The following is a 27,643-nucleotide window of genomic DNA, read 5'->3' as shown; positions in this document are numbered from 1 at the left end:
AGGGGAAACAGCTATGGAGAATTCCTCTGACTGCAGATATTATGGAAATGAGAATATCTGTTTCTTTGAGGGAATCCTTTTCAGCCTCTGATCAGTGTTTTATAGGACTTACCTTGTGTAAATATCATATTTTAAACACCCACTCACTGGAGTCAGTGGCTGAATGAGTTAACTGGAAATCCACATGCAAATACTGACCAAGACGAAAAAACACCTGTGTGTGCCTCTAGCTTCTATTTTTAGAATGGTGCACCCCCTCCTCTCAGTCAAGGCATTTCACTGGATTATTCTGTTCAAGAAAATTCCCCTTATGGTTTCAAAATCAGTTAATCCACAGATACCACTGGAGAGCAGTGGTTTGGAGTACCAGGGTACTCAGAGATCCTTATCCTTATCAATGACATTAAAAAAAGTAAAAAAGAACTATATCTTGATTTGGACAACTGGACCAAACAATTGTATTATATGGTACAACAGGAACATAGCATTTTGAGCGGTCTCTCTCAGATATAGTTTCCACAGCAGGTAGCCCAAGCAGTTAGCTAATGTCACCTAAATTCAGGCATCCCCAACCGGCCACATGCAGTATCTCTTCACCATAGCAACAATGGCAAACAGACCAGACTCACCCAGCCATTCCAGCTGGAGAGTGGGAGAGGGACACGTTTTTAGTCGGGCATTCTGGGGACAAGCGTGTGGCCCGTAGACAGCCACCATGGAGGGGTTTTGCCTGGTACAGTATGGCTTCATATGGATGCATCACCGACTGGTCTGCCTTTGTTCTTTTGTTCTTAGTGCACTTGAACCACACTCCCATTGTACTTTATTGAGCTCTCTGTGGCAAAGAATCAAGTGAGAATCTTGAAAAATGAGCTAAAAAAACAACAACAAAAAACGTATTTCTCTGCTCAAATGAGGGGTCAGGGAGAGGTCATTGGCAGAGGTCATAAAGGGAGCATATCCTCAGTGAGTTGAATTAACAACATTGTCCCTTTACCTTCACATCCTTGTTTTTAAAGATCATGTCTCTTTAAAATCCACTGACTGTGTAAGCAAAATATACTACTGTCAGAGTATATGATTAACAAGAATGGACGGCATGCAAAACGCACTCTGCATGACGCATGCAAATTTGATACATCACTTTCTGTTGCAATTCACCTGAATGTAGGCCTATACTACACATGAATACAGCTCATGTTAAAGCTGCAGTTGGCAAGTCTGACAGATTGAGGGGACTTAGCCAAAATTTTGAATGTTTACAACTCTCATGCCCCTCCCCCACTACCACCAAGAAGCATCGAGTTTCAGTGCGTACCAGACATGCACCTGACTGTGATTGACAGTCAGATTTTACACAGCCCTGCTCTGATTGGACCAGTAGAACTGGGAGCTGTGGATTTTTGCAAAACAAATAACAGGCTCTAGGTGGAGGTAGAAGTGCAGGGTTTTTTCTAAAAACGGCTGATTTATGTTGTTCTGTCGGAGCATAGTGTCGGTTTCAGTGAATATGATCAAAAAAATCTTGCCAACTGCAGTGTATATGTCAGGTTAAAAAACATTTTTGACAAATGAAGGGACATGAAGCAAGATAGTAGTGAGTAGTGATTTTTCTTGAAAAATCAACTTTAAATACAATAGAACAATATTTGCAGTTATTTTTATAACTGAATTTATGAATATTCCAGGAAACATTCAAGACACAATGATGACCTCATAAGAGGGAGTCCAGCAAAGTTGGTCAATTAAAGGTGCGATTTGTAGGATTGTTACCGAACGTTCTGCAGGCCAAAATCAAAACACTGGTGAACGTTCTCAAGACCAGACGTGAGCCTTAGCTAACGTTAGTTGACCTGCAGCTGCTTTAACGTTTCTCCAACCATGACCCAGCTACACATTACGGAAACAGTGAAAACAAAAAATACCTCTCTAACCAACATAACATATTTAGCTGAAGTTAGCGATGCAGATGAAGTTTAGCCTAGGCTACCTGTTGTGGAGAAATATGGCCAGCTCTGCGTCAGACTTGATATTCTTCGTTTGACGAAGACGTCACCATCTCAGGAAGCTCCTCCGATGTCCACTTAATTTGTTTCTTGTTTTAATTTTGGAAATTTGCCTGCCTCTCGTAGGCGTTCATGACTACAACTGACAGCTGTTGACAGTTGGCCTTTGCTAATTTGGCAACCCAAATAGGAGGACGCGCTAGCCCATTATTAATATGCTATACTAGAATTAATCGTTCAAAACATAAACGAAAGTTCCAAGAGATTCCGCCCCGTAACTCATTTTTTTTCATAGGTTTTACGGGTTAGAGTAATGTTGTCAAATAATTCATTACTTCAATTCATCGTGTTTCCTTACTCTCTGACAACATATGGTGATCATTTTTGGAATGGTTACAGTTTATTTTCCATTATTTCCTACATACTGGACCTTTAAAACACATGGGATAAGGGATCATACAGTAGGTTTTTTACACTGATGAGGCCAAAAACATTACTTCATTCCATTATGTCATGCTACTACCTGCCTGACATAAAAACATCCTGATACATTTTTTCTTTACTGGCAACCATTATTGATCTTAAAATGTGATGAAGAGGATATGGGTAAGTAGCAAAGCTTGAAAATGCCAGTTGTGTCACTTGCCATCACATATAGGCCATTATAGTCTACACTAAGTAGAATCAGTGAGCAACTCATTAGTCTATGTTATATGCTTCTTGCTTTAGAGACCTGTCTATAAAACCATTGTATATGGGCTACCACACATTTGCTCTTTATATATCCATCTGCTTATCAACTAATGTTAGCTATAGACAGACTATTAATGTGCTTACTGATTCTACTGAAAGCCTATGTGATGGAAAATGACACAAGTGCCATTTTGATACATATAGTGATCCGATCCTACTCACACCCCAAATCAATTTCTCACTGATGGCCATGTTTTACCTAAATTTTGTATAGTCGTCTTTACTTTGTCCCTGCCAGTCAGGCTCATGCTTATGAACCACTGGTATGTCATAGAGGTAATTTTTGGCCTTATCAGTGTAAAAGAAAATGCAGTTAAAACCCATTCTCCCCTATGCTCAACTTTGCTGGACTCCCTCTTATGAGGTCATCACTGTGTCTGGAATGTTCTTACATTCAGTTATAAAAATAACTAAATATTGTTCTATTGTATTTAAAGTTGATTTTTCAAGAAAAATCACTACTCACTACTATGTCCCTTCATTTGTCAAAAATGTTTTTTAACCTGACATATACACTTTAAAGCTACTTAAACGTCTCTGTTTTTTTCAGTTTCACTTGCCCTGTCCATGATGTCTGTTTATATTACAATTTAAGGGGGTGGGACATGGAAAAGCAGTTTAAGAAAGATCTTGAGGGGATCGAGTTTTGCCATGTTAACCTATGGAGACTAATGAGCTGTGGGTCGTTAAGGGCACTTATTTGGATGTGCAGTGACCTAACCCATGTATAAACATAGTGAAATAACATTTTGCACGGTAGAAACATTATATAAATGGGATCACCCCCTCAGAGGTGTTATCCTAATGACGTGCATACAAAACCCGCCATAAAAAAGGCATGTGTACCCACCCAAAGTCATTTAGCCTACAGATGAAAGGTAGGAATGAAAAACAAGAAAGCATACATTTTCATAAACTTATATCAGGCTCAAATAATAGAACTTAATTATCTCAACCTACAAACCCTAGACCCCCAAAAACCCTGTGCTAATTATAATCAGCTGGTTTAGAGAACAACTTTACCTTGATTGGGGCATGGCTTCAGCGCAATCAGTGAACCTGCCCACAGCAAAATGACATGTGTGAGATTTGTGACACAAAATTCAACTACACACACACACACACATACACACACACACACACACACACACAATGAATGAATGAGAATAACATTATTTAGGCTATTACTGAGATTTGAGGGATGACAGAAGGACACATGACTCTCAGCAGCAGTAGATCTGCAAAGTCCTCTTAAATCACTGTGAGGTGACATCAATTCAGAACCCCAAACAGCGCTTGCAAATGTATGTTTTATTTATGCCTTTATTAGCATGGGAAGTATGAGGTGTATTAAAACTTTGTGCTGCAAAAGCGTGTTTTGGGTTGTTACATCCAAGTATAGCCAAGTAGGGTGGGTGACAGTTTGTTGTGTAAGTTGCACGAGATGAAGCACTCAAGACACCTCTGCACACAGCAGTGGAATCGTGATGGCACGCTGATATTTTGCTGACGCCAGATTTTGCTGCCAATGGCGCACTCTGGTGTCTCAAACATATATTGCAGCATGCCCTAATTTCAGCCCCTTTCAGTCTTTTAATTGGGATAGTGATGATGTTGCACAATGCACTCTGAGCATGCGTTTGGGAAACCAAGTGGCAGTGATGAACATATTCTTGAGAATACAAAGAATGAATACAGCATACACTGTGCAGAAGAGTACAGTGTCATCCGATGACAAAAGGGCAGAGTTAAATCCTTACTGAAATGCCACTATGAATTGTGTTCATCCAGTTTGAAGCCAAATGCTGCTGCGTTGGCAGAAGGTTATATAGTTTATGCATAGGATGATATTCTCACAGAATACAGTGGAGCTGTCCCTCACACATGAGCACATTGTGACACACACACACACACACACTTAAACCTGATTAGATTTCTTGATCTATGGACAGCATTTTAACCCTGAATATGTGCTGAACACCTCCAGAGAAGGAACCAACATGACACACTAAAGACAAAGACAACAGAAACCCATCAAACAGCCAGACAGAGTCAGAGCAAACAGACGGATGCAGGTATGTAGGATAAGCGCAGTTGCGAGGGTCAGCTACAATTCAAGAGCAGACACACTCTCTCTCTCTAACACACACACACACACACACACACACACACACACTACAAAGAGCGGATGATTCATCACCGAGCCCACACAGCCACGTGAAGGATTTAGACAGTCATCCTTTTCACACACTCCACTGCATCCTCTTCACCAAACCAAGGCCTTTCCACAGTGAATTATCTCCACTTTAGTATATATTCCATCCATCTGCAACGACACAGGTTTTTGTTTCATTCTGTATATGTGCCTTTCTTTCTAATGTTTCCTGCAAAATATCGCATTGATATTGCATTTTCTCGCACACATAGTTTTGATTGGTGCATCTTCATGGTGGAGGTGGTTCAAAATTGAAAATTCAGCAGCAAACTGATCATAAGAAACCTGTATACACACACACACACACACACACACACACACACAAACACAGTGTCAGCATCACTAGAGAGGCTGACAGGTGACAGCTGGGCTGACACCCGGAGAGGTGGAGTCATGGGGGTTTCGAGGGTCAGAGAGAATGTGTCAGTCAAATGCACTGGAATGTGCCGGAGGAATGTGCATCATGAGAACAAGTACTACGGCACAGATGGCCATTACCACAAAAAGGAGAAGAGACAACTCAAAAGAAGGTGGCAACACCTAGGATGCAAGGCGTGGACAGAAAAGTCAATTATTTAAAAATGCACACATGGGAATTAAGCCCAGAACATTCCAAATATTTACCCTTTGAGCAGACGGGTCAAGGGTCATCCTGCAGTTGTGAGGAGAGGTATGTGCACAGTGCACTGGAAAACGTGTACATTCACACGTGCATAGGCAAGTCAAGGCAGGCAGTGCGGTACTCCAACACAAGCAAGCTGCTCACACTTTCACCTAGAAGTGAATAAGCACCAGACCACGCCACATTGTATCCCATTAGAGATCTTTATTATACTTTACAAATAAACCACAGGACAAGAACTCTCCATTGAGGTGGATTTAAAAAGCACTGCTACCACTTGTTAGATATCTGGATTTGTCTCACAACCTCAATGCCATTGACATTTCACTGTTTACCTTATGCTTGGATCCATGACAATAAAAAAAACTCTGGCATATAAACAGTACAGGGGAAAAAACCTAATGAAATCATCAGGACAAATGGGTGATAGGCTGAACAATACCAGGCTCAAATCCTGTTGGTTGGGCTTCAAATGGATAATGTATATTTCCCATGAGGAAACACTATGCTTGGATCTAGCACTGCAAGCTCCAATACATTCAAAGAATTTCAAATCCCACCAGAAGCCTTCTGGGTAATACAAAAACTAGCAGAACAAATAACTGTTTACTGTTGACAGCAGACCATATGGGCCAAATAAACCCAAGACTGACAATGCATTTATTTTGTTTTATTGCTGAAAGTAATTTTTATTTTGTTATTTCACCTGGTTGGCTATTTGAAACCTATCGCCACATCTCCTGATTGTTTCAAAAGTTTCCGTAAGTTAGTTCACTCCTTTGCAGACAGGCACAGTTCACTACAAATCAAAACAGGCACACAACTAAAAGAAGCATGTGAACAAAATCACATGCTTAAGTCACTTAACTAAAAGTATTTTGTATATATCCTCTTGTAAATCTTAAACCTCCACACACACACACACAGTTTATGATTAAAAAAAATGCCTTTACAGTACATTTAACACATAGCAAAGGAAATCAAGGACATTGTGATTAAACTGCTAAACAGCACAAGCCACTCTACTCACAGCAGTCAGTAAAGAGACAGTTTGCCCACAAATGCCTTTTGGGGAATGTGCAGGTAGTGCTACATCATGCAGACCATAAGGCCAAAGTAGCCTATGCTAACCGACAGCAAGAGGAACAGAAGATGGTATGGGGGAAGGGGGGCGGGGAATCAAACCACACACACACACACACACAAACACACACATACACACTGTAAGCTGTTATGTCATGCATAAGACACTGTGTTGAGGTATTACGTCAATTGAATATCTCACCCAAAACAAATGCAGGTAAGACCCCACCCAAAATAAGTGCAGGGAGCTTTATGTTTTATGCTACAGACACATTATGGGTCAAGCATGAGCAGCTACAACCTGTTGGACATCATGTGACATGTGGGAAAAGCAGCAGCCAGTATATTAGGCATGGTGTGGGGAGAGGGAGACTGAAGAGGTGGGGCTTTAGGACCGTGTGCTGGGCCCTCTTGTTGAGATACCGGATGTGCAGTAAGGAGCGGATTCTAATTCTGATTCTGATGGGCCCGGCGTTAAGACGTGTGCCGCGGCAGGTTCTGTGGCGGCTCGGCTTGGAGATTGTTATGGACCTCTGGCTCGTTCTCAACAGGCACTTTCCCAACTGGAAAAACAGACAAATAACAACATGTTATGCCTTCAGTGTAACGTAGGAAGGCTTTTTGCACCCCTCTTTTGTCGGGCAGGTGCGTAGGAGTCCCGCACACTGACCATTCCACAAGCAATTCATTTTTATCTAAAATTACACAACGTTTCAGTCTTAGACCTTCATCTGGTAAATTCCCTTCATTGCCTTCAGCGTAGAGTGTTAGTAAAGCATGGTTTAGTGAAATACCTGTTCCATACGGTCTCACGTGCAAACAGATTCCCTCAAATGCTAATATTTAAAGTATCCTCAGCATATGAACATGAAGATGAAGGATAAACTAGGCCAATTATCTTGTTTTCACCCCTGCTTCTTTCTTCTTGTTCCTGAGGAACTGTATCTAATCATCATGGACATTTAGTGTACAAGGTATCAATGTTGTACCATAGACATTGGTACGTTGTACACTAAATGTCCATACACTGAGCTACTTCCACATAGATTGTCATGTTCCTAGTTAAAAATGACCAAAAAACACAACCTTACCTTGTTTTATCCTGAACATCTTCACAACCATTATATGTGGATAACTCAAATATTGGCACATCTTCAATAAAATATTGTATTTAAGAAAGCACATAATGATTGAATGTGTACAAAATGAGCTTATAATACCCTTAATGTCTCTTTTTGTACTTTTTCCAAATCTAAGCCCTTGCAGAAAATCCATGAGCATGCCATACAATGGTTCAGTCACACCGAGAACATGTTTGTCTTCCAACCTACAAAGTTTGAACTGGCTATGAGTAATACTTTTCAAGATAGCAATGCTCAAACATTGCTTCCTAGATAAAATGTTTTTCAGACTATCAAACTGAAACAATATCAAGGATTGATAAAAATATGAAGACATTTGAACAGAAATATTTCACAGGACTTGGTCTTGGGACCCATTCATGATATAGATCATATTTGAACAAAATCTGGACGGTGCAGCAACACACCTCATTAGATTTGACACAGATCAACACTATTGGCCATTTACAACTGATTCTATCAATCTCAACTCATTCATTTTGGAGTCCCCTTTGCCCAATATGACTCAAAGAGCTGCCAAAATACACATTTTATCAGCATGTCTGCTTCCTGGGCATGATCCTACTGTTGTTAGGGCATCTGTCTACAACAGCATGATTGGTGGATAGAATCCATTAGAACCCTGCTCTGCCAACTGAGGTCCAGGAGCACCCTCTCCACCCACTCTAATCTATACTGGTTCCCCATCAGTCATCACCTGGCCCATCCTGCTGGAGGTTCTTTAGTCCCTGCTGAAACTGTAGCTCCCCGTTAGGACCCGACGGGGGTTGCTCCTTCGTCTCCTGTTGCTGTTTCTGTCTCTGAGCCATGTCCTTAACGGCCTGTAAACAAAAATGAAAAAACAAACAAACATGAATCCTATTTTAAGACTGCAGGCCAGTTCTTAACAGATTCTGCTTGATATGTGCTTAGACTTTAACATGGTGGCATTCACACACAGTTGCCATTATTAGAATTTCTATAATGAGGACAGGAGAGGCAACTGTATCCTTACGTGTCTCCATGGCAACAGCAAAAGAAACCATGCTTTATGAGATCTCATCTGCTGTGTTGTTATGATCAAATTATGCTATAGAAGAAATCTATTAGCAAAACTGAGTAAAACATCATTAACAGGCGTCTTGGAGAGTAGTAGATCAATCACAAAACACAAGATGCAAAAATGCAGCCTCTGCATACAGCCATACAAATTCTGTTCTTGTAGAGTTCAGGAGACCGTTTATCCCCACTCTTAATATGGCTTCAAATTACACTATCCACATTGGTCAGGGGAAACTGGACTGGACTGGTGTGTATATGGATTCTAGGGAGGCCTTGAGCCAGGTCCAGCGCTACCTGCTGGTATTCCCTCTTCTGGGCCTCCAGTGCTTTGCCCCGCTCCTTCAGCAGTTCCTGCTCCTGCCTCAGACTCTCAGCCTTCCTGCCCAGCTCGGCCTCCTTGTCCCGGAGCTCAGCCTCGAAGCGCTGGAGCTCCTCCTCAGTGTACACGGGCTTGGTGTCGTCCAGCGTCTGATAGGCACAAACACAAGCAGGAGCGGTCAGGGAAGAAGGAAGGGAAGAAGCTATTTCTGTTTTGTTCCATACGTTTTGTTACCAGTGGTCGGCAGCTTTTTGGTGTGTTTTACTCTTTGTTTAAATGCAGAATATTTTAAAAGTAATCAACCACACAACAGCAAAGATGAAGAAGCCATCCTGACCGCTTCCTCACCTCCCACTCCTTAGGGTTGCTAAATTCCTTCTTCTCTGTCGACTTCAGAAACTCCTCCAGACTGACCACACGGTCATGATTGAGGTCCACCTGTAGTATTATGGAAGACAGCATGAAACGATGGAGCAGACTGATTCAGGACCGGCAAAATGTGTGTGTCTGGTTGTGTGTGTAGATGAAAGAGAGAGATGGGGATTTTGTGTGTGTGTGTGTGTGTGTGTGTGTGTGTGTGTGTGTGTGTGTGTGTGTGTGTGTGTGTGTGTGTGTGTGTCAGAGCCATTTTTTTTACATTTTTCATCACATGCTCTCTCATTCGTAGCCTCTCCTCCTCCATCTCCATCATGTCATCTTCCTCATTCTTTGAGTCATACACCTTCTCCAGCTGAAAAGACACACAATGCGTAAGCATGAACAGTATATTAATAAAAGTCAAATAAGTGCGGATACTCAACTCATACTACATGTAATAATGACTACACCAAGTTCAGAGAATTGAAGAGAACCTGAAAAACAATTGAACTGGAGACTAGATCCTCGCTTACCTCTTTGGTGAAGAGAGCCTCAAGCTCTTGCTCATCCAACAGGCCATCTCCATTGGTGTCTGATCAGGGAGGAACAGAAACAGATACTCAGCCAACCTCAAGGTAAAAAGGAAGTTTAGGAAATATGACTGACGAGGTCTTTATGAGTGTGGAACAGCAGAGAAACGCACCGTGCAGTTTGAAGAAGGTCTTGGGATTAAACTCTTGTGGATCCAGACCGTCCGTTTCCTCCCATACTTCCCGCAATTGAGCAACACTACCCTGAAAGAGGGGGATTAAAGTCATCAAACATGAGGTAGAATACAAATGAACAGAACAAAGAAGGAGGGGCAAACAAAAAAAATAGAAACTAAACTTGACTAAACAAAGCAATGTTTACACAAGTAAGGAGGTCATAGTTATCATAGTCTTCTCTATAAGCATTGATGTAAATTGTTTGTCCCTCGTACCGGGGCATTGACTTTGGGGTGCTGTCTGTGTTTCTCCTTCATCTCCTCCAACCTCTTCTCCTCCTTCTCCCTCTTCTCCTGGTCCAAGCCCTTCAGGTACTCCCTCCTCTCATGCTCCTTCAGCATCTCGTAGCGCTTGAACTCCTCGTGACGCTCCACGTCGTAGTTCTCCAGGTCCTTGGTGGCCTGCCACAAAGACAAATATTTAAGACATATGTTTGCTAAAGACCTAGAATTTAGTTTCAACTAAATTATATACTAAAACATGTTTAGATGGCCACCACTCATTTGCAGTACTTCAAGAAGTTAGGGAATGGAATGCTAGGGATGATCCTCATCTACATGTTCAGTAGTGCAAATGAATAATCCCACTAGCACTGGGGTGTCACTCATATTAGCTAGTGGGCCAGATTTGTTGAAATGAGACCTCGTGAGGGCCGTCATTGTCAAGGTCATTATCATTTTTCTGCATGGGTATGAGTTGTTTGATATACTCCTTTTCCATATCCACTTATAAGCAAACAAGTACAAATCATGTGCTACTAACGCTATTTCTCTCTTGAAATAACCTACTTCTATGTCTCTTCCTTCCTGAGGATGGTTTGTAGTGCTAGGTTTAATCAAGGTATCATAGAGATATTGCTTATTACACATTGTTGAAGACCATCTTTTTTTTTCAAATTTCCCCTTCCTACCCAGAACATCTAGAGGGCCGTATAAAACCTGCTGGCGGGCCTGATCTGGCCCCCAGGCCTTATGTTTGACACCCCTGCACTAGCACTATGATCCGGAACCATATCTTCCCAAACAACTTGCTCTTCAAAGAAAAATGTTCTTTACATACCGTAGCGATGAGAAGCTCCAGGTCCTTGGCCTCAAATGTATTCTGGTTGTGAGGGTCCAAGTGTTCAAACTGTTTTAGAAGTGAGGCATGATCCATTTGCACACCTGATTAGAAACAGAAAACTCAATTAATCCCTTTATGGGAATTTTCTTTCTACACACCCACACACACCCACCCACCCACAGGTAGACAGACAGACAGACAGATTGCAGACACATACTCTGTGTGTTGGTGCTGTCCATTTTGGCTTTAAGCAGCATTCTTAGGCGGGAAACTTCCTGCCTCTTCAGTTCATCCAGCCTGGTCCTCACATGGTGGCCCACCAGGTCCAGTTCTTTACTCAGACGCCCACTCTGGCATTATCAAAAAGACCAAAGAGTGAGCAAAGGGTAACACACACAGGCTGAATAAAACCTGAACAAAACGACAAGCATTTCTAGTGTGACAAAGAAACAAAGCAAGGAAAAGTTTATAAAATGAGGCAGAAGAAGGAGAAAATGGGACAGAGTCAAGATGGGGGTGAGGGAGGCTGGAGAGCCCATACTTTAATGTCTTCAGTGTTGGCTGTCTGCAGTTTCTCTCTGAAGTGAGGATCTGTCTCCAACACCTCAATGACCTCCCTCAGATACCGGTCATAATACAGCCCTGTGTCCTGTACAAATGAAGAGATCAGTCATTCATAACATGTGTGACACCACAAACACATCAGTATGCTGAGGTACACAGTGTGGTATGAGGTCGAGAGCCACCTACCGCATTTTCCTCTGGTATCTCTTCCTTAGGGGGATGGACCTCCTGCTGGTTAGGGTTGCGGTCAATAGGCACCGACATCACCCCCAGCGAGAGGGACAGCAGCAGCAGCCAGTGAGGAGTCATCATCCTCCTTAAGTACAAACAAGTGGCTTAAGTACAAACAAGTACTTTTCTTTCAAGGGTCAAAACCTACAGGACCTCCATCACATTCGAATACTCCTAAAACATAAATGGGCTATTCTTTCTTCAGTCAGTACGGTCATCTTTATAGGCCTACTCGGTTTTTAATTTTTAAATAGCAATTCACTTGACAAGCCTTGGAAGCATCTTTGCTTGCCTTAAATCTGCATTGTAGCCTAATGGTAGCCTATTTTATGACGGGAGCATCCTGTTAGGGGCTAAGACTAAGTCTAAGCAAACACGACCAAGGTTATGTTTCAGTCAACAACTTAGCAGCCAACCCCAAATATCAAACTGATGCTACAACCAGAGACTGCCTCTTGCCTCGGAAAGCGATTGATAACAAACCACAAAGTAGTGAGTCAAGTATTCGCAGAGGACTCGCAGAGGACACACACACACACACACACACACACACACACACACACACACACACACACACACACACACACACCCACACCCACACCCACCCACACACACACACACACACACACACACACTCGTTCCTAGTTTGACAACTGAGGCAGCAGATGACAAGTGGCAGGCTCTGAGCAATTCAGCCGTGACTATCAAAATGACATTTGAGGGGGTGGCAATTTGAATTGAACATGCGTCATACCATCATGCTTACTTACTGTGTGATTATCCTGTTGTGTAGTCCGTGATATTTATAAAAATATGCTACTGATTTCAACGTTAAAATTAGACCTGTTCGTAAAACTAAGGATGTGCGTATGTCTCACACGATACCTTCCATCCACTGAGGTTCCAACAACACAACTTGCTTGCGCCTCCTTTTGACGTATTCAGTGCGCGACGGACCTAAATATCTTTTTCATAATAAAAGCCAATGAATAAAAGCTTTGGCGATGAGGTGTGATGATGATAGAATTGTTTTTCTAAATCCAAAACTAAAAGAACAACCTTCCGAAAACCTAGATCCCAGACTAGGCTAGGCGATGTCCCTTATTAGACATTTCTCTGGCGATGTGCTTATGAAGTCACGTGGTGTGCATAACGTCGTTCAAAGAACACTTATTTTCACTATTGTAGATAGCCTATCTGTGTTAATATACCTTTGTACTTCACTTTGTTTCAATAAAACTGAGTTGGGAAAAAAAGAGAACACTTTTCGATTATAAACACTTTATTCTGGAAAAATAGATTACTTTACATCAAACACACAATTTGTTATCCTGAATGAATAAAATAAATATATTTGCGCATTTTAAAATAACAAAGAATAAATACATGTTTAAATAATAAATAAGGAATGATAAACAATTAAATATCACAATGTAAACACAAATAAATCAAAACAGGTAGGCAGTGCAAGAAAAACAATAAATATGGCACCAAGAAAACACTCAAACGAATAAAATTGAATAAATTATAACCACATAAATAACAATTATAACAGGACAAGTCAACATTGAGGCTAGCAGTCCAAATGTGACGTTCATTTAAATTTACATCAGTTTCACTGATCATTAAAGATGTGGACGTGGAGATTGATACGCATATTTTTCTGCTGCTTGATCTTCCCGGATTAAAAATCGATCTCTCGCAGGTCTGTCGGGGTGCCTGCTCTTTCGTCCTCGACCTCTTCGTCCTCTTCACCTTTTGTCTCTCCCCGACGGCCACGGTTTCGCAGGCGCTCTTGGAGAGCGCCCTCTATCACATCACTGTAGTACTGCAATACTGCCTGTATCGTAAAAGAGAGGAAAGTTGTAAGGCAAATGCTTGTTCAACCATCTTCGTTGCTTGTTTGTCTGTATGCATGGTTAATTTGATATCTCCGTTTCATGCAACACATCTATCGCATAGATGAATGATATGCAGTATGTGACAGCTATGATACAAATAAAGTTATGATTTATTTGGCTACCTTTAGTGTCTGATCTATGACAAATTGATTAGGCTACTGGAAGCTACTTACCAAGTCAGTCTGACAAAGTGCAGCTAGTGTTGCGGCCATGTAACCAAGCTGGTCTGGACTCTCTGTGGTCAGACCTCTGAGGGCAGAGTTCACAGCAGCCGCGGCCACCAGTGAGGGAGGGCTTCCCAAGAAACGGGAGTCACACACACACATGGCAACCAGTGTGTCGCTGTGGCGCCGCAGTGTGGTCAGAAAATCCCCTGAATCCGGGGCCCCATCTCTCTGCTCACCAAGTGAGGAGAGGAAGTGTGGCATGAAGTCCTGAGGGGTTACCGCAGCGATGTCCCACCTGAGTGTTGCCAGGACAATACGTTCCATCTCCTGTGGTATACAGAAGTTTACATGACCACCAGTATTCCCAACAAATACTTCTGTATGTGTGTGTGTGTGTGTGTGTGTTTGTGTATGAGTGAGAGAGAGAGAGAGAGCTGCATTAGTAAGCAGCCACTCACCCGCAAGTGCGAGGGCATGAACTCGTACTCCGCAGAGGCACAGAGTGCGTCGGCCGTGACCGTGTCACTTTCGGTCAGTTTGGAGGCCAGCAGAACGCAGGTGGCCGTCAGACAGAAGGGTGAGACAGGCAGGGCCAGAGAAGCGGACAGGAAGAGGTCCAGTAGAGAGACAGAGAGAGGGAACACGGCCTCATCACAGCCACACTCACAGCAAACCTGCCAGAGAGAGGGATGAGGAGAATGGAGGGTTATAAATCTGTACAGTATATTCCACTATACTGTAAACTTGCTGGGGTTAATCCAAATCCTGCACAACTGGGGTTAATCCAAAACAAATCCAAAACAAAACCATTTAAGCAGCAAATCCATTTAAGCAGCAAATCAGTGCATGTCACTGAAGTATTCTATGAGTGACTCGAAGAGTTAACAAATCAAAATCAGAGAGAGAAAAACTGAACAACACTGAACAACACTGAAAATCTTCTGGGAGTCATGAGAATATATATATACATATATATGTGTAATAATATATAATTACATAACATAATAATAAACAGAGCTGCTTTTACCTCCATGGCCCATTTGGTGAGCTCCTCTCTGCGCTCAGGCTCTCTCTGGATGAGTGCGGTGTAGAGGGCCGAGGGCAGGTACCTGGTCTCCGCCTGCAGCAGCCTCTGGATCACCCTCTGGCCCGAGGCGTGGGGGTCCCACGGGGCCCGCAGGACTGCTGGAGTCTGGCCCGCTGGAGTCTGCTCTTCCTCCAGGCACCACAGTGACACTGACATGCTGCCGCCTCCGCCGCCGCTTTGTGAGTCAGAAAAAGTTAAGTCCCAGTTCAAAGAGAATGTCAGTGTGGGTGAGTTGGTAAGGTCCTTGCTGGTGTTGGTTAGGTAAAAATAAAAATGCCTGACCGGAGACTTGCGTTGCAGGATTGAATTAGTTGCTGTTCGAGATGTTGTTTTCCAAAGAGAGTATGGTGTTAAGTTTTTGAGTAAGTGAATAAGTATGTGCCTGTGCGTGTGTATGTGTGCATGTGTGGGTGTGCGCCGCTCTCTCCTCTTCTCTTGTGAATCCTGCGCTCTTCCTCTAGCCTGCAACTATTTATACTACTGCTCAGTTGAACAAAAGTGAAGTAGTGACGAAAGAGAGAGGGATGGATGGATGGATGGATAGATGACGGAGAGGGGTGTGTAAAGTGAGCAGAGTAAAATAATAAAAGCTCAACAATGCTGCCCGCTAAACAATGGGCTCAACAGGTGGAGAGAGGAGAGAGAGAGGCAGAGAGTGAAGGAGGGGAGGAGAGAGAGGGATGCAGACAAGAGAGGGAGTAGCCCGGAGGGACGAGGCAACAGCTTGTCTCCGACAGTGAAAGAGAAAAGAAAGAGAGGAGGAGAGTGAGAGAAAGGGGCGAGGAGAGAAAAAGGTCATCTTCAAACTCTGACAATGAGAATGAATAGCAATTGGGCCGTAAAGGGCTGTTGACAATGGGAATCCTTCTGAAATGAATACATATGCCATCAATTTGTCACTTTTTGGTTAGTTGCCCAAACATGTTATTTTTGGACTCCTCCAGGTTTCCATCTGATCTCTCATTAGGCAGATGTGTTGTTTTATGTTTTGGTAATGTGTTTTAAATCAAATTAAATCTGTGTTCAATTCTAATAATATTTGGTTAAACAAATCCTGAATTATTTTTGTCCACAACCCACAGTCTTAAATAAGAGATTTTTGTAGATAATTTTACAAAATACACAGTGTAGTAGAATGCCAACTGTTGCACACTTTTAAAAACAGACCCACTAAGAAACCTCGTGGGGCAAATCACCAAAAACAACTGGTCAGACTCAATCCCCCACCCCCCTCCCATGCATGTCCTCCAGGCAGGAGTGTGTAACTTTTGTTTTGGCTCCCGAAAAAAATCACACTAGCTCACGCGGCTCCCTCGCGCAAGGAGAACGTCCCCTCCCTCCCCTGTGCAGAATCTCATTGTCAATGCAACCTGATCGGCCTGCCGTCGGGGGGGGGGGGTTGAGTGTGTGTGTGTGTGGGGAGGGGGGGGGGCGTCCCCCGGGGCCTCCTGGCCGAGCCTGTGGCAATCTGCTGCTCCTGTTTAAAGGGCCGTGCCACCAGAGGGGAGGGCCAGCCGAGGTATGTGCAGCAGACAGTGGAGACGGCCAGGTCAATGAGCCGTATTGTCTCCCTTTTACAAATCAGTGTCAGACACCAGAGGCGCTGCCTTCTGCTCAGTAGTTGGGGGTGGGGTGAGGTGAGAGTTAGGGGTGAGGCGGCAGGCACATGTAGAGGGCACGTAAACACAACAAACACATTTAAAAAGAAAATGCATGAATAGCCTAACACACACAGACTCTGCATAAATGCACAAACACATACACTGAGAGGATGTTTTCATAAAGCACAATTTCAGATGCATAGACACAATATGTGTACACGTACACTTGCACAGCCACAAGACTATACCCTGGATGGTATAAGTAATGATGGAGTTTTCAAAAATGATTTTTGAAGGAAAAATGTAGGGCTCTGTTTTAGTTTATTATTTGATATGATAGGTAGACTTGTTTTACAAGTTTGAAAAGTTTAGGTTTAAGCATTACATTTTCTTCTCTTGTTATAATTTTATATGCACCTGTGGCTGCCGTGACCCACTGGTTAGCACTCTGGACTTGTAACCGGAGGGTGGCCGGTTTGAGCCCCAACCAGTGGGCCGCGGCTGAAGTGCCCTTGAGCAAGGCACCTAACCCCTCACTGCTCCCCGAGCGCCGCCGTTGTAGCAGGAAGCTCACTGCACTGGGATTAGTGTGTGCTTCACCTCACTGTGTGTTCACTGTGTGTTGTTTGTGTTTCACTAATTCACCGATTGGGTTAAATGCAGAGACCAAATTTCCCTCATGGGATCAAAAAAGTATATATCCTTATCCTTAATCAGTGACCAGTCGTCATGCTGTCATGGTCTAGATCACAACAATGACATCAACTGTGCAATAACATCTGTCAACAGCCACTGTTTTTTGAATAACCTTGTTGACCTTTATAAGCTGATTAGTCAGTTCTATATACTAGAACAGATTTAGGAGAGTAGATTTAGGAGTTGACAAGTTACCTAATTGCCTGTAGAGTGTAGCAAAGATCGAGGATGAACCATGACAAAAAGGTCATTTTCTATTTTGTCAACATGCAATTCGATATGCAATCATATTTTGTTAAACATTTTGCACCACGTTGCCATTCTACAGTGAGGCTGTCTGGAATGTACTCTGAAAAACTGTACATGCTTTGGTATTTGAGAGACATGAACTAACTGCACTCTGACACCCAAAAGCTTATCAGGCTGCGTTTGGTCATGAAAACCTCCTTTGAGGCACACTGAAAACAGATTGGGCTCGAATGAAAAATTCATTACGTTTTTTTTCTCACTTGGTTTCGTGGAGACAGCTGAGGTCAGGTCAGCAGAACGTATGTGGGGAATGATGCGGGACACACACGCACACACTTATAGGAGGACAAGTGACAGGCTGTCAGGCAGGTTGTTTAAGTGCCGTGCTAAATTCATATGTCCCAGCTGTATTCAAACAAACACGGTGTGAAAGGCGAGGGAGGGGTAGGGAGAGAGTGAGAGAGAGAGGGAGAGAAAAGGGATGGAGAGAGAGACAACAGAAAGAGCAGCACCAGAGTCATGAGAGAGGGGCGTGGATCCCCACCCCTCATTTTCCACCTCATTTGCCGGGACAGTGAAGAACAGTGACCCCATTCACCATGCCTTTCACCCCACTCAGACACCTGCTGAGAGAGAGAAAGAGAGAGAGAGAGAGAGAGAGGGATGGACAGGACTAGAGGAGAGAGAGGGAGGGTGTTTATAGTGGGTGACGGACAGGGGACCGGGGTGCGTAAGTTTACTCACTTAACACCCAGACTAAGTGGCTGCGCTCTCTTGAGTTCAGAGAGGTAGTTGTGGCTGACAACCTTCATGCAAAGAAAGAGAAAGCACCTCTTCAGTCTGTCAGTGCTGAAAGACTTGTATGTCTGAAGAGTGTTGAATATGTGGAATGTTGATACAGCCACTGAACCTCAAACCTCAAATACACATGTAATGAGTAAACGTTGAGCGAGTCTGTACTTTCATGAAAATAAGGGACAGCAGTGGTTCCAAAAATACACTTCATGCATCATATCAAACTTTCTCATTCTGGTGGCCCATAAAAAAGTAAAACAGTACAGTGTACAGAATTAAACATGTAGTGGATCTAAAAACAATGTAATATTTCTTTACAGAAAACCACTGTGGATATTTCACATTTCTGAAGGATTAACATAAAGACTGCAGTCAGTAATGCGGACATGCAATGAAACAATGACATTAAATAGATTATTCATGAGAATATTTTTATTGATTAATTTGACCATTCATGGTGTAATACACATACAGCAAACAGGTCCCCATTCTTTATAAAAAAAATCATTTTTTTTGTTCTTATTGGACAGTTTTGCTTGCCCCTTTAAGAATTTCAAATTGCTTGAGAATAACAAAAAAAAAGTAGAACCAAATCTGAGTTAACTGGCAGTTATTTATTGTTTAAATAAATGGTAAATATGTCATGATATTATGGTATATAAAAGGAAAAAAAAAAATGGTAACGCATGCAGCATTTGCACTGGGCTGTGATAGCATGACGCAGGTCACAACATCAGGCTGTCAGTGAGCAAATAGCCTCATTCATCTAATTTCCCAATCTAGGCGACACAGACACTTAAACATCCTGCACATTAAAAAAGGCATGAAAACATTTTTACAGAGTTGTATGCAAACAATATATAGACTAATGAAGACATGAAAAAGCACATATTAGCAATCTTCTTAAACAGATGATATACAAAGCGTACTAAGACGGCGAAACAAACATAGATTTTTCTTCTCCGACTACAACTGCACTCCTCCTCTCCAACTTCACAATGCCACCACAATGCCCGTCCAAAGAGGACACAGCGAATACAAACTGGAACACAGACAAAGTTTTGCATTTTGCCACTCACAAACCAAGGTCAAAAAGGGAGAGAACAAATAGGCATGACAGGTGAGAAACACTATTGCAATATATGCTGATACATATCTTAAGGTTACTATGGATTTGTAGCACAGCATAGTATTACAGACACCTTCCACAAAGAGAACATATACACAGAGAGGACAAGCATCCTTCTGTGCTACACCGACTTCACATAAGTGGCCTTCTCTGTTCATCCATTTGCAGCGGATCTTCCAAAACAACCATCGCACTACACTTAATCTCACAGTGTATTAATAACCAGGAAGTGAAAATTATTGACATTTAAATGGTGGTCATATCTTGATGCTACAGTAATATATTCAGTTATAAGTTCAGTAATAAATCCCTTCTGGTGCCTGCCCGTGCATTTGGTTAAGCAGAGGCTGGTTTATTGCACACATCCCTCTTATTCTAGAGTTCCTTTTCATATAACAACAGTTAGTGTAAAAATTCCTTCATCAGGAATAGACAGCGCCAATCCACATCCATATAAATATGAAAAATGATTCAACTATTGAGTCATTAATACACCATTAGGATAAAGTGTAGCCAAGTATTTATAGTTTTTTAAGCTCTTATACACAAACAGTATAGTCTTTCATGCGTCATCCAAAACACTTCAATTCTTTATAAAACACTCTCTACTACTGTCCAACAGTCCTCAGATTTAGGGGTATGTAGGGGGAGGGGGAGGTGATACTGTGCAGCTGCCTGGTTGGCTGCCTGCCGCAGTAGCTCCACCCTCTGATTGGTTGAGAAGGTAGTCTGTCTCATGGCTTTGCGACACGGAGTCACAACTGGTGCTGTCGACTTGCCTGGGGGGAACGTACAGGTCCAACACCTCCAGCACTTTAATTGGGAGCTCCTGAGAGAGAGAGAAAGAGAGAGAGGGAGAGGGAGAGGGAGAGAGAAGGAGAGTGAGAGAGAAAGAAAGAAAGAAAGAAAGAAAGAAAGAAAGAAAGAAAGAAAGGAAGGAAGGAGATAGACAGACAAAAGGGCCAAGAGAAGAAAATAAGACACCAGGCAGGACACATACAGACAAAAGGGTTAAAATCCTTCAGATGTGACTCATGTCGGGCAGTGACGCGTGTTCAGTTCATGTCTCACCTTACAGCCGGCCAGCTGCAGGTAAATGGCCTCAGCACCACAAAGCACCGAGTGGAGATCCAGTTTCATGGACAGCTCATTGATGTGCTGTAATCACATACGCAGACACACACACAAACACACGCCCAGACATACACAAAGACACACACACACCAATTAAATTAACATCAGTTTACTGCTAATAAAACATGCTCACACCAGCAGGTCCACACATACCTTGAGGATAGTGTTGAAGTCGTGATTGGAGCCAATCAACTCCCCCTTCTGCGACTCCAGAATGGAACAGGCCATCAGCAGGTGGAAGTTGGAGCATGGCAGACGGGTCCACATCACCTAGAGGACAGGGTAACATATTTATAAAAAGATTCCAGCAAGTTCAAGTCACTATATGTCAAGTCTTCATGTCAGCATGGTTTCACGTCTAGACAGTGTCTCACCTCCCACAGAGACAGAATGTCCTCGAAGGAGAACTCTCTCTTGAACCAGATGAGCAGCCATCGGAAACAGAAACAGAGCGAGCCGCTGTCTTGGGAATCTGTGTGTTTGTGCGAGGAGGTGACGGAGAGAGAGAGGACCAGAGGAGAAAAGTGAGCATGAAACACCTCTCAGCGCTCCGAAGAGACTAGACATAGAGATGTCACAGTTCCAACGTCTACTGGTGTAGCAGTAGCCTTTGGTCACAGAAAGAGTGGGCTGGTCAGCTGATTGGCTGACTGGATGAGTGGACTGATTGATTACCTAGATAGTCACAGAGCTCTGGGTCCAGTGATCTGAGGAGCAAACTGAGCTGCAGGAGCTGATGCTTCATCGCCTCCTGAGATTCCTCAAAGTTATGGTGCTAAAGGAAAGGGAGAGACAAATAGAGAAGAGGAGAGAGAGAGAGAGAGAGAGTGAGAGAGAGAAGAAAGAGGAGAGTGACTTGTTTTTGTATTTCTATGATTCTTTAATGTTCACACACACACATACACAGACACACAGACAGACAGACAGACAGACAGACACACAGACACACACACATACAGCTCTGGAAAAAATGAAGAGACCAATGCACATTTTTCTGATGTCATCCTACGGTTGCTGAGTGACATTCGAATGAGTTGACGGTCATATTCAAAATTAAGAGACCACTGCAAATTTGAATATGACCATCAACTCATTCAAATGTCAATCAGCAATCACAGGACGACATTATAAAAATGTGCAGTGTACACAAACACACACACACATACATAAAGTACATATATACAAAACATTATATATAATACATTAGATTATAATATATTATACATTATATTATAATTATTATATATAATACATTATATATAATACATTAGTTTTTTTCTATGGCAACAATGCAGGTGAATAGAGCTAATGTCTGCAGGAGTACTGACCACCATGTCCATGAAACCCGTTAGACACCAGAAAGACTCCACCTCATTCTGAGTCACAAAGAGGAGAGGAGACAGGAGGTCACTCATGCCCTGGACATAACCTGCAGACAGGACGGGCCAGACACAAAGAGGAGGAGAGTAAGCAGACGTCATGAGGAAGTGCTACGCACTCTCCAAAAAGCATTTAACTTAAAAAAATATATACATAAGAAAAAACCCTAATTGAGATGTGTTGTACTACCCTTTTTGTATGTTTGATAAGTAACATTATTATCCACCTATACTGCTAACGTGTACAAACAGCTTGTGATACATAATACATATGTAACATAACCTAGGTTATCTCAATCGTATGTTATGTTTGTAATGTTACCTCAATGTTATCTGAGCTCAATCTTGTGTGTATCTGCTTCAACCAGTTCATGGTGGTGGATGGTTAAACTCTAGAACACCGTCATCTGGTGGTGGATGTTATAAAATCTAAAAGACTGTCATCTAGTGGTGACATGAATGTACTGCAGAAGGCATACCCAGATCAAAGTTGTACATGCAGTAGGTCATGAGGACATCATGAAGCAATACCAGGCCTGGGTTGTCATTCCCAGAGAAGAACGTATTGTGCCTGTCTGTCCTATTCACATCCCGCTCTGAATGAATAACAAACACAAGAAAATCAGACATTTGACTACAATTCCCAGCATAAACCAACAAATAGAAAATAAAGGGATGCATAACAGATAGCAGAACGGACCTATGAGGCTGCGATAACCTCTGAGCAGGGAGTTCCTCATTTCCTGTTCTTCGCTGACTGACTTCCACTGAACCTTCATCCTGAAATATTCATCTCTGAAAATGGTGGCGGTGACAGTTAGAGAGACAAACCAAACCACAATAGCAAACACATTTTGTGAACAAAAAAAAAGAGGAAGAGGAACAAGACAACTGATAATAGGATGCAAAATACAAAGAGACTCACGTCTTTACTCTAACAATATCTTCCCTTTCTTTGGCAGTGCTTTTCCAAGGATAGAATCCCAGCAGAAACTTCCATACTTCCTTCCGCAGGGATGGAGTGATACCCTGTGTAAGAGAATCATCCAATGATCATGTGTGGTGGTAGCTCAAATCATGAACTACAACAACAGTTGCACATTACATAGGGCAGGATATATCCATGAGGGAAAAATCACGTTTCAACAAACATCCATTACAGATCTACTCTCTCGTGCTTCAAACTGTATTTTGAACTGTATTCTGTACAATAAATCCCTTAAAGGTGGATAATTAGGCTACTTTGTGTAGTACTCATGATGAATAAAGACAATGATTAGGCTGTTTAAAACATTCAATTGTCCCATTCTGAACCTACCCCTCTGAAAACCAGCTGTTTAACTCGGTCAGGATCTATGACACGCCCTTCTGGGTCAAGAAACTCCTCCCAGTTGTCCAGAGGTGGTCCCCTCATGACGTCTGGTCTGGGCCCAAGCTCAGCACCCTTTAAAAGAGAGTGAAAGCATGCATAACAGAGAGAGACAATGAATGAGTCACTGAAACAGACATACAGACACAGAGACGAGGGAGAAAGTTCAAGTCCTGCAGCTATCACGTCATCACAGTTATGACCCGAGTCATGGGAAACAGCCACGACTAGATCATGAGACTTGCTTTTCCTCTTTCCTAGAAACCCCCCCACCACTACCAAACAGCTCATAGGAAGTCCTTCCCTTTACTTCCCTTTCACACCTCCCCCACTATCCCTCACTTACGGGGGTGATGAGTTCAAATCCCGGCTCGTCGTCAGCGGCATGAAGGGAGTGAGAACCATGAGCGGACCTCATGGCCGAGTCCGGGGGTCGCAGGGCCCCCCTGAAGAAGTTGGTGACCTTGGAGAAACCCCCCAGGGTGGTCGCATAGGGGTCCTGCATGAACCTCTGCAGAGAAATGCACACACAAGTGAGTGAGTGAGTACGTAAGCAAGCAAGTAATGCCGGCCTTACACCATAGGATTTTCGAGCGATTTCACAATCGGCAACTACATTTCCAAAGTCGGAATGAAATCATGAGAGTTTTACTGGAGTCGTGGCGCGCTCCCGTCTATTAGATAATTTAGTGTATGGTGCCAATCATAGCGGTTTTAAGTCAGTCCGAGTCAGTCTTTTTCTAGTCTTGGCGTTACGACAATATCAAACATGTTTGATATTAGAACATAACATGTTTGATATTATTGCAAGTCTTTTAGTCGTGGCTCATGCCAATAGTGACGTGAACATCAACATATCAAAACCATTAGTGAGCTCTCTCTAACACCAAACAGGAAGGGGCAAAGTAGACGACAGCCTACTTATAAATGATTAGTCGGCTATTCCACATGACATATCAACTCTATATCTGTCTAGTAGTATAGTCTGTGACTCTATGACTTGTTTTTAGATGTGAGAGGGTCTGAGACTGTAGTTTTTCAAAAATCTTTTCCAAATTTTTCCAAGTCTTCTAGTGTAAAGATGGCATAAGGTTTGTTAAATAAATTAACAAACAAATAGATAAACAAACATCAAACACACAGTCAGAGTTATACAACAAAAACAAGCAAGCACACACACAAATCATGTCCACACACCCAACCCACTACACACTAACATACCGACACAATATCAGGACTGTTTTCATCCAACAGTTGTTCATCACCTGCCTGTGAGGCAGCATTGGAGTCTTTGGGGTAGGCCAGATAGAGCCGTCCATCCACGGGAGACCTGCATAGCACATGGGCAAGAAACAGAGAGACAGCTATAAACTAAACAGAGTGAGAGCCAAAGAGTCAGGGGCAGAAACTGGAGTGTGTGTGTGTGTGTGTGTGTGTGTGTGTGTGTGTGTGTGTGTTTATGTGTTTGGCTGCGTGCAAAGGCCCGGAGGCTTGGCCAGGAACTCACGGGATTAGGCTGATGTGGTGGCGCAGGGCTCGCAGCAGCTCCTGGGTGCCCCCTCTGTGAAAGTGCAGCGCAGGCAGTGGGTGGCCCCCCCTGCTGGTCACCACCATGAAGTTACGGCCTAGCGCAAAGCGAGCCCGCCGCAGCGAGTACAGCTCGGACAGAGGGAGAGAGAAAGCGCCCCAGTGACCTATGAAGAGAGAGTAGTCTTTTACTAACAACCACTGGGACTTGCATCAGTGCTCATAAAACAGGGCAGTGCTATTTATGGCCATCAAAACTCTTAGAACACACTGGGAATGAACGTGTGAGAGCATTCAGTTGATTATTGTTTGCCTGCTTGACATAACACCTTTGTGTTAAATGCTTTGAATGAGTGCTTTGAATTTGACAATAACATTATTGACTATCTTATAGATAATAACTAATTTAAATTCCTGAGAATGATTATTACACATCTGTTGGCGAAGTAACAAAGACCACTTATTCTATGATAGTTTCCGTTCCCTCAGTTCAGATCACTGCAACAATGATGGTTTTGTCCTTTATACAATACCTGTCTCTCGTACTGGAGCACGTTCATGGTCATGCTCTCGCTTCACTGTACTGATAACAGCCCAGTCAGGTTCATATCCAGGATCAAAGTTTGTCTCTTCTTCACCTCCATTTTCCTCCTGACAAAAAAGCAAAGAGAAAAAAGATTAGTAAAAAAAAACACACAAAGTGTGAACATCATAGGCATATGTGTCGACGTGCGTCAGACGCTGCCAGTGGGCGCTGGCCTTATGACTTGCAATAGGGGATGCATGCTAACTCACACCCTCCTGACCTTTTTAGTGTACATAACTGCCGGGGTGCTTTTCCCTTGGTCCTCCAGTGGGCTCCATTCCAGAGTAGTCTCTCCATCCTACAACAACCCAGTTAAAGAGACAAAAGCTTGAAATGGTTAATGAGTCTGGGTTGAATTATGTCACATGGTAAGATTGTAGGTAAAACAGAACTTAAGTGTAAAAATAGACATTTATGCTTTGGTTTTCAGAGTGAATCCTACCCGTTCCACAATGCGTATGAATCCAGGAATAGTAGTGTCCTGGTTGTTCCTTTTGGTGTTGGTGTGAAGATACACCCCTTCTTTTTCAAATATTAGCTGGAAAGCATATATTGACAATTAATATATTGACAACCCGTCAACCCAAACAACAAATGTATTTGTATTCGAAGATTTCCGCATTGTAGACATAAGCATGTCAGCAAGACCAGACCCCCCCCCCAAAAGCAGCAGTCGTCATCACTAAATGAATGCCCGATCCATAATCCTATCGATGACAAGAGGCATCAACAACTGTAACTAAATTGAATATGCTGTATGTGAGACTTGTGAAACAAACGTCAACCTCGAAAGACGTTCATCTTGAATTTATCTGGACTTGCATCTTTGAAAAGGGGACCAAACCCATAGTCCGTGTTAGAAAGAGGTCGATCCAGTAACTTAGCGTTTGCTAATTATCGTCACTCCAGTGTCTTCAGCCAACATGCACTAAAACAGGTGTTTAAACTTACTGACGTGTCAACATCACGGGATAACGGGACTTTTGCACCGGGACTCGTGACATTACGTCAACCGAAATAATTACAATTAACACGATAAGGTTGAGATGTCAAGAGTAGCGTTAGCGGACAATAACAACGCTTCGCCTGAGCCAAGATAACTCGCTAGCTTATCAGCTAACGTTAACTAGCCAGCAACAAATATACCTTGTCGCTATTAAATTTGCTATCTATGTGTTTGTGTCTTTATAAAATACTATGAGTGATGATATGACAGTTCATTATTCAAATTATAATAGATTTGATGACTTCAGGAATCATAAGAGAGTTTACCTTGTGACTGCCTGGCTTTGACTCCATTCTTCCGTCGATGGAACACTTCAAAACAACGCAACGTCAAGAACGTCAAACGATACTTCCGACTTTCAGTTTGGCCCCGCCTTATGTGACGCATTTATTCCTCAAACCAATCTGCGCATTCCTTGCCAAAACCTCAATTCACGTGCGAAAAAGAGTAGACCCTTTTTTGTTTCATGAATGTTGCCGTATAATGAATCTAAATTATATATTTTAATTATTGCCACAATTTACGTGACTTGGTTCAAAACATATTTTGATTGTTCTATGGCGCCTGCGAAAGAGTGATCACAGGAACGCGCCAGGCTACCTCATTATTGATTATGCAATCTCTAGGCCTACTCTGCACATAAAGTGGATTTGTCTAATAACAGCGGAAATTGCCTTTAACCAAAGGCCCCTGCGTGTGCATTCAAGCTCAAATCATGATGGAACACTGGCCTTGTAATCTCCCGTCCAACATCAAATTCTGACAGGTATATGAAGTACTACTGGTCACAGTAAATGACATTTCAAAACTTCAGAAAAACCTGTTGAAAAACCTGTTAGCAGTAGCCTACACTGA

General features: G+C 42.6%; 3 protein-coding genes across 4 annotated transcripts; all 3 read right to left on the bottom strand.

The window, feature by feature from the left end:
* Positions 1-5,780: 5,780 nt before the first annotated feature.
* nucb1 (nucleobindin 1) lies at positions 5,781-13,106 on the bottom strand. Its single transcript, XM_076265719.1, has 13 exons — positions 12,933-13,106; positions 12,118-12,247; positions 11,909-12,016; positions 11,585-11,717; positions 11,365-11,468; positions 10,521-10,706; positions 10,242-10,332; positions 10,072-10,130; positions 9,819-9,911; positions 9,530-9,619; positions 9,157-9,330; positions 8,519-8,642; positions 5,781-7,242 (listed from the first exon to the last, which is right to left on the bottom strand). Exons 2-13 carry the CDS (start codon positions 12,241-12,243, stop codon positions 7,154-7,156), a joined length of 1,377 nt encoding a protein of 458 aa, XP_076121834.1. The 5' UTR covers positions 12,244-12,247; positions 12,933-13,106; the 3' UTR covers positions 5,781-7,153.
* Positions 13,107-13,667: 561 nt separating this feature from the next.
* Positions 13,668-15,473, bottom strand: ccndx (cyclin Dx). Its single transcript, XM_076264767.1, has 4 exons — positions 15,258-15,473; positions 14,689-14,904; positions 14,237-14,557; positions 13,668-14,002 (listed from the first exon to the last, which is right to left on the bottom strand). Exons 1-4 carry the CDS (start codon positions 15,471-15,473, stop codon positions 13,847-13,849), a joined length of 909 nt encoding a protein of 302 aa, XP_076120882.1. The 3' UTR covers positions 13,668-13,846.
* Positions 15,474-19,068: 3,595 nt separating this feature from the next.
* Positions 19,069-27,203, bottom strand: tbc1d17 (TBC1 domain family, member 17). Of its 2 annotated transcripts, none has more exons than XM_076265716.1 (17): positions 27,055-27,203; positions 26,225-26,320; positions 26,003-26,080; positions 25,730-25,847; positions 25,177-25,363; positions 24,891-24,999; positions 24,016-24,180; positions 23,619-23,744; positions 23,226-23,329; positions 23,001-23,095; positions 22,780-22,896; positions 22,250-22,350; positions 21,597-21,696; positions 21,296-21,393; positions 21,075-21,191; positions 20,859-20,945; positions 19,069-20,616 (listed from the first exon to the last, which is right to left on the bottom strand). In XM_076265716.1, the coding sequence occupies exons 1-17, from the start codon at positions 27,079-27,081 to the stop codon at positions 20,419-20,421; spliced, it is 1,923 nt and encodes a 640-aa protein (XP_076121831.1). In that variant the 5' UTR covers positions 27,082-27,203; the 3' UTR covers positions 19,069-20,418. The 2 variants fall into 2 exon arrangements, with proteins under 2 accessions (XP_076121831.1, XP_076121832.1); XM_076265717.1 differs by having other exon boundaries at positions 24,939-24,999.
* Between the last annotated feature and the right edge of the window lie 440 nt (positions 27,204-27,643).

This window comes from Alosa pseudoharengus, unplaced genomic scaffold, assembly GCF_046254945.1.
Source record: "Alosa pseudoharengus isolate Yale_2024_CS ecotype anadromous, Long Island Sound unplaced genomic scaffold, YU_APseudo_1.1 YU_APseudo_1.1_scf_4, whole genome shotgun sequence".
Lineage (NCBI taxonomy): Eukaryota > Metazoa > Chordata > Actinopteri > Clupeiformes > Clupeidae > Alosa > Alosa pseudoharengus.
Note: the sequence above shows the minus strand (reverse complement) of the source record. Positions and strands in the feature narration are given on the sequence as shown.